Genomic DNA, 11,896 nt, shown 5'->3' on the forward strand with positions numbered 1-11,896 from the left:
GTTTAAAAACTGGCTGATGAATGGATTCTGAAAGATAAAAGTGATATCATTGTCTAAGGAGACTTCCTTGCCTGTGTCCTCTGCTGGTTTTTAATACGCAGCAGCAGCAACACTTAACACCCAGAGGATACAGAAATTAAGAAAACTGAAGTTAAATTCAAAACACTGGGGAAGCTGTGTACTCTGTACGCGCTGACTTGGAAAAGGGACTGAGGACTGTGGGCAATTCCCTATCCAGGAGACTAGTGCCAGGCTGGCCAGGGGACTATCTAGCAGGAACATGAAGGAGGCAATACCTCCAGGTTACAGCAGTAGTGTGAGGTGTTCCTACTTGTTCTTTTCTTCCTCAGGTTGTAGTGTCCACACTTCAGAATGCAGTTATATGTTAATAAAGAGGGAAATAGTTCAGAAAATACACAGAAATTATTTAATATCTGGATAATCTGTCTTGCAATGAGAAAGTAAAAAGTCACTATCTTGCTCATACTGAAAAAATAAGTTTCATGTAAGACTCAGTAAGATTCTTTAATCAATGTGCTACAGGTAGTCTAGCTGCACATTTCAGAGTAGCTTGCTACAATTCTTCAGAATGTGACTAAAAGTCTTGTAGGATAAAAGTGTGCCAGCATGGGTGATGGGCGATTACTGTACCTGATGATCAGGTACAGTGAACATCTGTGCTGTGGTACCTGGACCTAGATCCCTTTCTCCTATACTGTAGCTGTGTACTGGCATTTCTCAAGGCTCCAAACCAGTACATGGGCAGGGAAAGACTGCTGTCCAAATGATCTAATAGCAGATCTAATGCTACTGCCTTATTTCTCTTGTCTGCAGGACAATAAGGTCAATGGTGTGACTTGCTGTACTCGAATGCTGGGCTGCACATACTTGCATCCTTGGATCCTGCCCAAACCACACGTCAATTCCATTCCACTGACTGTACAAGATGAGCTGCTACTTCTAGGGAACAAAGCTCTCTGGGAACACCTTTCTTATACAGAGGCTGTCTCAGCCGTGCGCCACCTACATGACCCGCTAGCTGCTGCAAAGAAACTCTGCACTTTAGCCCAAAGCTATGGTTGCCAAGACAATGTAGGTGCAATGGTGGTTTATCTGAACATCAGTGAGGACAGCTGCACATGTGAGATGCATGGCCTCACTCTGCCAGGTCCTGGGGGATTTAGTTCTGTCACCACCAAGCCAGCAACACCTTCATCTAGCAGTGGAATTGCTTCAGAGTTCAGCAGTGAACTGTCTGCTTCTGAGGTTAGCAGTGAGGTGGGCTCTACTGCTTCAGATGAACACAATGCTGTTGGTCTTGATGCCAGTTTGCTACCACGACAAGAGCGACGTTGCAGCCTACATCCTGTGCCCCCCTCAAGCATCTTCCAGCGCCAACCTTCCAGTGCCACCTTCTCTAGCAACCAGTCTGACAATGGTCTGGACAGCGATGATGAGCAGCCTGTGGAAGGTGTGATGACAAATGGCAGTAAAGTGGAGGTAGAAGTGGACATCCACTGCTGTAAAGGAAAGGGCCTGGAGTTTGAACCACCTGCTGCAGAGTACAGCTCCTCTGCTCCAGGGCCAGAGGATGACTCTGGGCTTGTCCTTATCATTCGGAGACAGAATAGTGTAAACAGCAACACTGTGCAGAGAGGGGTCAAGGAAAAGTGTGAACTGCAAAAATCTCTTTCCACATGCTGTCTTTATGGAAAGAAGCTGTCCAATGGCTCCATAGTGCCCTTGGAGGAGAGCCTCAACCTCATTGAAGTAGCCACAGAGGCACCTAAGAAAAAGACAGGCTATTTTGCTGCTCCATCCCAGATGGAGCCAGAAGATCAATTTGTGGTGCCACCTGATCTGGAGGAGGAAGTGAAAGAACAAATGAAGCAGCACCAGGAGAACGGAGCAGATCAGGAGCAGAAAGAGGAACATGCAGTGACTCTGCCAGAGGAGTTTGACACAGCTTTGTAACCCTACGAGTACTACTCCCACACTGTCTGTCCCAGGAAGCTCTGTCCCGTAAGGGCTGTCTTGCCCTCCAAGGGGAGCTGGGATCTGCAAGGAGTACAGGCATCTGCTGGTTCCTTAGTGGAGTCAAGGAAGAATTGGGAGTGCTAAGGTCTGGGCTGTCCACTTTTCACTGTAGAGTCTCAGTTGTTCTATGAGCACTCAGACCAGCAGCTGAGCTTTGTGTTAGGGACTGTCTGGAAATTGTGCAAGCACTAGGAAGAAGGCAGGTGTTCTGACACCTGCCTGTAACTCCTTGAACCCTGAGGTTCTGCCAGCTTTGCAGGAAAGGGCCTGGCATATGTGTGTGTGGGGTGAGGAGGCTGCTGAGGGGGGGAGTGTTCAGTGTTTGGAGTCCTGTGAATATTTCTGATGCAGCCCCCCTGCCCCCAGCACCTGACTTTGTTATTCCTTGAAAGAATACAGCCAGTTGCAATGAAGCTGACCCAAGAATGGTTTCCTACATTAATTGCAAGCACTTTTATTGATTGCACTTAAGCTGTTCTGCTCCCCTTCAGCCCAGCACTTTATTATTTAGGGTTAGGGGAGAGAGCGCTCCACAGCAAGTGTGGTGGGGCCTTTTCACAATGGATATTGTTAGGGCAGTGGAGGACTCAGGGTATCAGTGTTCTGATGAGCACTGGTGCAGGGCAGAGTGAGGGTTATGATGGGAGCAGCCCATGCAGGATGAGAAGATACACAGCTGAGTGGTAAGGAGGTGCCTACTGATGCATTTCACATGGAGCATAGGAAAGATCAGCTCTGGACTGATTGATTAAGGTAATGTGTAGAGCTAGTGCTTCTAGCTGCAGAGCATAGACCCAGCTAAGCAGCAACTTGGCCACCTCCATCATGGATGCTTCACAGTAGAGGCTTCCTGTATACCGAAGGCATGGGATGAAACCAGGAGCTCATGCTTGTTTCAGTGAGGTACTTGGTCTAAGGGGAAACCAAGTGGTAAGCAGTGATATGTTGCTCTAAGGCTAGTGAGCAGTGGGGCTGCCCTTCATATGCTGGGGAAGCGTTCAGTGCTCTGTTACACCAACATAAACCTCTACACTGTCAGCTACAGCATTTTTGCTTGTGTCTGAAAACAGGAGTCATACTCCAAATCCACAGCAAACTGCATTTCATGGTACATGCGCAATTTGGCCACAAACAAGGTGAAGGCATACTTGTTTCTGCTTAGTTTTCAGTGCAAAAGGAAAAGTAGAACTTTTCACCTTAGTATCTTTATCAGCACTGGGAAAGATGTTTAAAACAGTCCCACTAATGGTGAACTGGCCAGTCTGCACTCAGCAGATGCATTGTGTTTCCATTAGGATTTTTGGTGCAGGGGGTAAGTTGTCTGCCTATGTCATCATCTTGTGTAAGGGTTGTGAAAAGACCACTGCCCCTGTAGCATGCAGACCTGTCTTCCTTAGCTGGCAGAAAGCTGGATAGCAGCTGCCCTGGTTGTGTCAGTGGTGCAATAATCCTGACTGTAATGTGGGCTAGTGCCTTTTCTTCTTTATTAATTGTATTAATGAGGAAAACTTGAAAGTTTCTTCTCAAGAGCTCTGAGGGGCTTGAGTTGTATATTTTTTGATCAAATTCAGGCCTTGCTCAGAAGGAAATACTTTGCAGACTACTTGTGGGATTCTGTCAATATAGATCTTCTGACAAAATCTAATGGGAGTTTTACTGAGATTTCAAAGCACCTTCAATTTCTTCTCACTAGGAAAAAAATTTATTTTTACCATGCATGAGAGCGTAACATTTTAGGCTATACCTTGTGCTAGTTACAATGTAATCATGAAACAACCCAACTTTGGAAAAAGTTTAAACTCACAAATTTGGGGTGTTTAAATGCCCGTTTCATTTGGAAATGGAGAAAAGGTAATTCTTAGAATCACAGAAACAGCAGCATTTGAATCCCTTATGCAGAGAAACAACAGCAGAAAAGATTCAAAAACTAAATCCCAAACTTCTTTCATGTTCTCTTCATATAAGTATGCAGAAAAGGCTCATCCCAATGTATTTGACTGTAACTTTTAATTCTGTCACTGATGACTTAGCAATTATCTGTGCCCAGCCCAACACTTTCAGATACCTGACAGGACTGTAAAGCAGCCTCTGTTCAGTATGGGAATGATGCAGAAATACACTCTTCTTTCTGAGTAAGACTGTGACAAACCTTGCACTAGGAGAGTGGAAGATATTAATGCAAATCAGGTCTCTATTTCTTGCACTTACGTGGAAAATCCAGTGTCTTTGCCAGTCTGAACCAGTAGCATTGCATGGAGAGTTGGGCATTGCCACAAGGATTTAGTCATGAATGGCTCTACCTAGTTCAGTTGGGAAGGACTAAGTAAAATAAAGCTGTGCAAGGGAGCATGCAGATTCCTGAGCTGCTCCTCTTCACTGTAGTGACAAAATGGCATGCAAACAATTCCTACTTAGCCTTTTTCTTTTTTTCTCCAGTGCTGTTTCTGGTTTTGAAGCAGAAAGGGAGTTTAATACAGCCAGCTCCTATTTTCTATGAGTGTGAATTGTCATGGCAGAACATGGCTTGTTCTCTTACAGTAGGTAGAGTCATGGTTTTCTCTGCTTAAGCTGGTATTATCAACTGTTTGTCTTACTCTGGGCAGCATAGCCTGAGTGCTTACCTCCACCACCACCTTTTGTTTTCCTGCTTCCCCACAGGCAGCAAGCTGCTGCTTTGTCTTCCTCACCTTACTTATTAATACCACCTTAGATTTCAGGCTCCCTAGGAGCACTGGAACATGTATGAACAGGCAAGTCTAGCAAAGGACTCATAGAGAAGATAGAAAGCATTTTTGCAGTTCTCTTCCTGTTCTCCAGTCTCGTCCCTGATTTTTATATGTGGTTCTTGCACAGATACATCATGTGCACAGAGCCACATCACTAAGAACGTCCCACTGGTTAACAGACTTGCTGTTAGAGTTTCTCATCTTGGGGTCATCAGGCTCTCTTGTCCCTGCTGAGCAATGCCGGGCCTGCAGTGCTCCATGCGGTCATAATCAAGTTAGGCTGGTGAGTTGGTCTGTCCATCTCTCCAGTAATTCTAGCTCTGCTGATGAGCATGCTCACTGAGAACAGGTACACTAAAGGTACTGACCTGTCTGCCCTCTCCAGTCCAGAAAGCTTCCAAAAAGGAACCCATAAAGGTTATATTCAGTGACAAGTAGTGGGGCCCAAGTATTAAGGATAAGGGATAGCCTCTGGGTTGCTCCCAGCACCAGGAACAGGCCTGGTAGAGGCAGCACCACAGATTGCTGGGACCTCATCAGAATCCTCAACTAGATAGGAGGGTAAAATCCTGTTCCAAGGAGGAGCAAGTATTTCCCTTTCTCAGGGGAGAGGCTGCTGTGAGGCCCCAAATTCAGCCACACCTAAGACCCTTGGACTTCAGGAGTTTCTGCACTCCGTCCCGATGATGATGGCTCTTGTGTCACTTGCCAAAAGCCTTCTTTAGGCAGTAGGTTCACCTCTTTGGTTTTGTGCAGTCACTGTCTGCTGTTCTGTTGCTGTCTGAAGACTCAAGTGTATTTTTTCCCTCTCTTTTCACATTTTAAAATGTTACCTTTTTTTAACTTGACTCAAATGACCCAGTGCATGTTAAAGAAATACTGCAGCGCACTGTTTATTAAATAATCATTTTTCATGGTTTTTTGTTTTAAAAAGGAGACTATTTTCTGTATCCCACTCTAGCATGCACCTATAATAATCCATTTTTATTGTGTATGGGAGTAGGTTGTCCAATTAATGCACCTTCAGCACTGTGGTCTGTGTTTGTATTGCTTTGGAGAGGCAAATAACATAAGATTACTGGAGAACACTATTCCATTGATTCTTTGTTCAGATGTATAGAGCAGTCCAGGAAGGAAGAATATTTTTGCATCACCTTTTCAGCTGACTTAGCAATAAAGATTTTTACTTTCATCTAACTATATATTCTGATTCCGTTACTGCGCTGGAGGGGATTTGTGCAATATCACAGTCAAACATAGCTGTGGCTAGCAGCACCTGTACTCTAGGTTGTCTTTTACTGAGCTCTGTGTGCTACTTCACTCATCAGCCTTCCATACAAAAGCTACTTGCAGAACACTGTGAGGGTGAAATTCATAATACCAATTATTAGGCAGTGTTCTGTATCCTACCAGAGGAATCCTGTGAACTTGCTCTAAATAGTACTCTACAGCTCTCTAAAAGTAGCTGTAGCAAGCAGGAAATACAGAATCATTAAAAGAAAGAGGACCACAGTGGACTGTCCACATAAATCCCTGCACTGAGACACTCAATGCATCTAGCTACTAAAAGGGAAGAGAAACCAAACAAACCCCAGAGTACCTGGTGTGTTCCTATTTTTCATTTGTTTTACTTTCATATTTCTAGTTCCAACAGTGTTCCATGGTTTTGGCAATTGTGAGGATTTAGTCACTGGTACCAGTGAAACTGGAGATATATCCAAGACAAACCACATTTCTGGTATGTTTAGTTTGATGTTTGGGTTTGGGGTTTTTTTTAACATGGGCAGAACTGGTCTGTGAGACCAGTGGTGGTTCCATCTTCACATGGACAGTGCACATAGTGGGCACTGCTGTGAAGTGACACTTCATTCTGAGGCATGATTTTGTGAATCTAGTGCTATGTTTCTTTTCCCTGTTAAATTTCTTACAAAAGTTTTTTTTTTAAAGTAAATTTCACCTTTTTTTTTAATAAATAATGCAAGAGCAGCATCTTAGTTCCCCAACTTGTACACTAAAAATGTATTTTGAAAACAATATACTTTTATCTTAAACAACCCGTTTGAGCTCTTAAAACTTTTGTCTGATTATCCCAAATCAGGGCATCTTTTTAAGCAAAACTGTTGTATACAAGTTATATAAAAGACCATTTCATACAAAAATGTGCCCTCTCCAGGAGAGTTTGAAAATGCAGTGTTGCAAATTAGGCTGCATGTATTCACTGTTTTGCAAGTTTATTTCAGGATTTTCTGATGGCTCTATAAACATCATGTTCAAACTGCCCTGTTAGTTCCAAGAGACCTACAAGAAAGCAATAATTAGCTGCCCGAGCCATGAGCCTCAATCACTCATTTTTAAGAGTTCTGTTCTTGGTGAACTGTCACATGCCCTTTGTGGAGACAGTTTCAGCTACACAAAGCTGTCAGCAGAAATATGTAGTAGCAGTACTCATACCAAGACCTCACTGGAGGAGAACAAGACGTCTGATGGAGGGGAGGGAAAGGCTACCTGTGAAACAGGCAGCTTGCTAGTCAACTACACAAGGACAGTCATTCTCTACTAAAAGGCAGCCACCAGATGAAGACAAGCCATCGGACTTTGTGTCCACTAATAATTCAATAATGCAAATTAAGGTTAGGAATAGCTTGACTCTGCTGTACTTAGAGCTATACTGTCTCAGTGTGCATTCTGCTACAGCATTACGGATGCACGGTCCACAAACACGGAAAAGCATACTGCTTTGTCTCAGTAAGGAGGCTGGTAAAAATCATGACCATTACCGGAACAGAGGAATCATTCTAATGCGCATGTAATTGTACTCGCTTCTGTTTCAGTTTGTGAACTGTTCTGTACCCTCTGGCAGCTAGGCCTGCACTAAGCAGGTATGCCATGACAGCTATGCAGCCGGAGAGGCCAGCAGCAATCTCCGCCCCATGCAGGCTGCAGCTGAAGCCCTGATAGCCTTTGCTTTGATAAAGCTGCTCTCTCTCTTTGCACACTGATGAATTATAAGCCTCCAGCAGAAAATGGAAGAAATAGTACAGAGCAGGCACCATGCCAATTGCAATCACTGTGTCCAGGACACATTCAAGTAGGAGCCATGCTGGGAAATGCCATGGTAACCGTAGAACACCAACCACAATAAGAACGCAAGAGAAGACCAGGAGACACCCTCCCACGGCCATTGCTGCCCTCGCAATTGGCAGCTTTAGTAGGTTGAAACGCTGGTCAAGCTGCTGGGCTTTTTCCCCGTCTGCTCCGCTAAAGCCACTGTAAGCCCCGCCGTACTGGTAGTAGTAAATGCCCCCCAGGCTGGGAAGGCCCGTGTAGCCTCCCGAGGAGCCGTAGGAGACGGAGCTGCAGACCAGGATCAGCGCGGCAAGTAGCGCTCCCACCATCTGGCAGCAGGCTGGAAGGGGAAGGGCGAAGGTGAGTCTGCGGCCGGAGCGGAGGGCCATGGAGCCCGAGCGGCTCCGGCGGCCAGGAAGGGGCCGCTCCCCGGGACGGGCGAGGGGGCCCCGGGGGAGGAAGCCGCGCCGGGCAGTCTGCTCCAGCGGGACGAAGGAAGCGGCTCCCGAGCCACTGCGGCGGTCCCGCAGACCCCTCCCGCCCCGCTCACCCCTGGCCGTGCGCAAGTACCGGCAGCGACGGCACTCCAGCAGCCCCGGCGGGGCGGCGCGGCTTCTCGGCGACCCCTCCGGCCCCGCTCCGGGCGCGGCGCTGCAGGGAGACGGCGGCGGGGATATAGCAGCGACCCGCCAGAGCTCCTCACGGCCGCCTGCCCGCCCCGTCCCGTCCCGCCCGACCGCCCGGCCCCCTCACGGCCGCCTGCCCGTCCCGTCCCGCCCGACCGCCCGGGCCCTTCACGGCCGCCTGCCCGTCCCGTCCCGTCCGCCCGACCACAGCCAAGGCTCCTCACGGCCGCTGCCCGCCCCGTCCCGCCCGCCGCCCGGGCCCCTCACGGCCGCCTGCCCGCCCCACCCCTCACCGCCCGACCGCCCCGGTGCGTCCCGTCCGCGGGGCGCGGGGGCTGCTCCGCTCCGCCATGGCCCGGCGTGGCCCCGCTCCGCCGGCGGTGGGGGCGGAAGGCCGGGCCGGGCCAGGCCGGGCCGCGGGGCTTTCGACACGGAGGTGGTGCCGGCGCGGCGTGGGGTCGCACCGCGGGATGGTGCGATCTCCGTCCCCTCCGCCCGGGGCTCGCCTCAGCCCCGGCGGGCTCCTCCCAAAGGCGGTGAACGGCGCCGGCCGTGGCCGGGCCCTGCCCCGCCCGAGGGAGGTGTTCGGCGGGCAGGTATCGAGCTGCTCTCCTCGGCCCACGACGCCTGGTGGCGACAGGGTGCGGGAGTTCCCCAGCTGCCATACAGCAAGTACTTGTTTGCACCGACTAGAAACGGAGCGCCGACTAGTCTTCCCAAGAGCCGCTTTTTCCTGTGCTGTGGGTTTTGGTGAAAGTGTTCTGCATTCAGCTCGTCCTGTTCCTCTGTTCCCTTCTCAAACCCAAGTCCCAGCCTTTTCACTCTCTCCTCACACAGTAGTAGCACCGTTCTGTTTGTTGTACCAGCTGCCCTTCTCTGGACCTTCCCTAACTCCCCTAAATACATCGTGTGATGTGGTGACTAGACCTCTATGCAGCACTCGAGATACGAGTGCACCAGGGGTTTGTATCACAGCAAACTGCCTCTGCCTTGTCCTCTGCTTCTGCTGGCAGCACATTGCATTTTGTTTCTTCTCCAGCTGCCCAGGCATGCAGAGCCTGTGTCTCCAGAGGACCGTCATCAACACCTTGGGATCTGTCCTGCAGTGCAACTGCCAGGTTCCAGTTTAGCACTCTGCAGGCCACGTGCAGGTAGTTTTCTTTAGATGCGTTACCTTATATTTATCCATACAGAATCAAATAGACCTCTTCTGTGTCTGTTTGCTGGAGGCCACTTCAGACAATATGATGTGACCTTTTTATTGGCTGCCCCATTTCTGTGTACAATAATGTCCTGCTGCCCAGTGGGGACTGGCTGCCATCCCATCCCAGGAGGCTGCTGAGCACAACCATCACCTTCCAGCAAAGGAGACAATGAATTGTTCCTTTGTTTATTGGTGGTCGCTGAAGACAAGTGCCTAAGATCTCACCCATGCACAAATGTAAGAAGAATTTCCCAGGGCTGGTAAGGGCAGAGCTGCTTCAGGAAAGGCTGTGCGTCATGGGAAAAAAAAATAAACACAGAACAATTCGGAAACACAGAGGGAAGCGTAGAAAACTCCACAGCCAGAGTGAATGCTTTTATCCAGGAGTTTGACCAAACGCTGCCTGGAAAAGATTTAGCATTGCAAAGAAATACTTTAGTTGCATTTCAGGAAAACAGACTTTTAGGGAAACAGGGTTACACCATGAGGTCACAGACATTGTCTGAATATGTGCCCCAAGAGGTCCAAATTTGTCACTAAGATGCAGAAATACATTTCATCCATCTGTAAGATTGGCAGCAACAGAAAAATTTCTTCACCTTTCTGTCCTTGCAGGAGCAACAACAGCAACAACCCTACAGATTGATACCATGAGAAGCCTATAAACTGCAGTACTTCTGCACCTCAGCACTGTAGGAAAACACTCTCCTCAACATTTTGCCTGACTCTATGAAGGACAGATCTGATAACTCGTCTTAAAATTTACTTAGTTTGGGAAAGAGAAGCAAAACAAAAGAACTCTTTGTTCAAAACCCAGTTCAGAGGGGACAGGTGCTGGATGATGATGATGATGATGACATAGGAAATGAGGAGACAATAGGGAGCTTAGGATGAGGGCTCTGGAGAAAGTGCAGATGCTCAGCAGTGAGGCTGTTGCACGCACCTTTTGGCGTACATATGTTGCATCACTCATGTTCATGTGCCAGAACCCAGGCCTCCTTGCTGCCACGCATAGGATGAGCTCAAAAGCTTTAGCAACCCTTTGTATACTTCTAGGATCACGGGCAGTGCCATTTTGCATAGCAGAGCTTCTAACTGCCATGAGAATGACACAAACAACTAAGCTGAATAATTGTGGGTCACAAGAAGGGATGAAATAAGTGTTTCTTACACAGAGTGTTGCTGCTGGTCATCCAACAACCTGACCTGAAGCTTTCTTTGGAATTTGTGATATGCTGGAATTACTTGTTCAAAGAGAGAGATGGGAAGCACTGCTCTGTTAATTTGGTGATGCATTCAGTGTTTTACTAGAGTGTTTGCTGCTAACAAGTGAGGTACAAACTTCAAATCATTGTAGAACTGAGTTGATCTTACTCCATTTCTGTTGCTATACTGAGAATTGTTAAAAAAATGCTTTGCATCACTCCTGCTCAAAGTACCACAGCTGAGCTTGGTCAGCATCATCTTCTGGATTCCTGTTCGCACTGCCACAAGTAGCAGTCAGCAGAAGACAGCAACAGGAAGCTAAGGACACCGATATTAATCTTCACCTCTGCTTTGGCTTCTCTTTAATTGTTTTTATTTTTGGCTCTTATGTTTCTGGCTGCTCCTGATGTCATTGCTGCACTAAGGGGAGGGAAGGGCCTGGCCTGGCTTGCCATGGGCCAAGAGCTCTGACCTGGTTCAGTGCCCTCCCTGGGAACTTGGAGGGTGAAGTGGAAGGAGCAAGTCATGAACTGCCTCATATTCCTTCAGTGTGAGGCAGCTGGGAGCTGCAGCACAATCACTGCTGAACACTACAGCCAAATTTATTGACTGTCCCACATAAATAAATAGTCACAGGAACAATGAGCACAGCATGATGATGATGCAGCAGTGCTGCAGAAAAGAACTGGAGGTTATTGTGAATGATAAACTGAACTCAAGTCCACAATGTCATCCTGTTGCGAAAAAAACCAACATTGCTAGGGTGTATAAACAGGAATGTCACATGTAGGACACGTGAAGAAATTCTTCTGCCCCCTGCTTCAGCACTGGTTAGGCCTCCAGTCTTGCATGCTGTATTTCCAGAGACAAGTACATCAGCTGGAGGGGATCCAGAGGAAAACAAAAGAAAGCTCTAGAAATACAACCTGTGAGAAAAAGATTGATCTCAGTCCTCTCATTTGACACAACAGGTGTCTGTTAACAACTTGCATGCTTGTTGTTGGGAGATATCTTAACAACTTGCAAACTTG

At 47.7% G+C, this 11,896-nt stretch overlaps 2 protein-coding genes across 3 annotated transcripts in view; one reads left to right on the forward strand and one right to left on the reverse strand.

Annotated features, from left to right (window-relative positions):
• The window catches only part of PHLPP2 (PH domain and leucine rich repeat protein phosphatase 2), a 38,668-nt gene extending 32,708 nt beyond the window's left edge, over window positions 1-5,960 (forward strand). For both annotated transcript variants that reach the window (XM_049804753.1, XM_049804752.1), the window contains one exon: window positions 835-5,960. In XM_049804753.1, the coding sequence (XP_049660710.1) occupies window positions 835-1,974 (1,140 nt within the window). In that variant the 3' untranslated portion in view covers window positions 1,975-5,960. The remainder of the gene's footprint in view (window positions 1-834) is intronic.
• A 1,013-nt stretch (window positions 5,961-6,973) lies between these two features.
• MARVELD3 (MARVEL domain containing 3) lies at window positions 6,974-8,923 on the reverse strand. Its single transcript, XM_049804807.1, has 3 exons — window positions 8,749-8,923; window positions 8,380-8,480; window positions 6,974-8,169 (listed from the first exon to the last, which is right to left on the reverse strand). Exons 1-3 carry the CDS (start codon window positions 8,805-8,807, stop codon window positions 7,559-7,561), a joined length of 771 nt encoding a protein of 256 aa, XP_049660764.1. The 5' UTR covers window positions 8,808-8,923; the 3' UTR covers window positions 6,974-7,558.
• Window positions 8,924-11,896: the final 2,973 nt, after the last annotated feature.

Source organism: Accipiter gentilis, chromosome 7 (assembly GCF_929443795.1).
Source record: "Accipiter gentilis chromosome 7, bAccGen1.1, whole genome shotgun sequence".
In the NCBI taxonomy this organism is placed as follows: Eukaryota; Metazoa; Chordata; class Aves; order Accipitriformes; family Accipitridae; genus Astur; species Astur gentilis.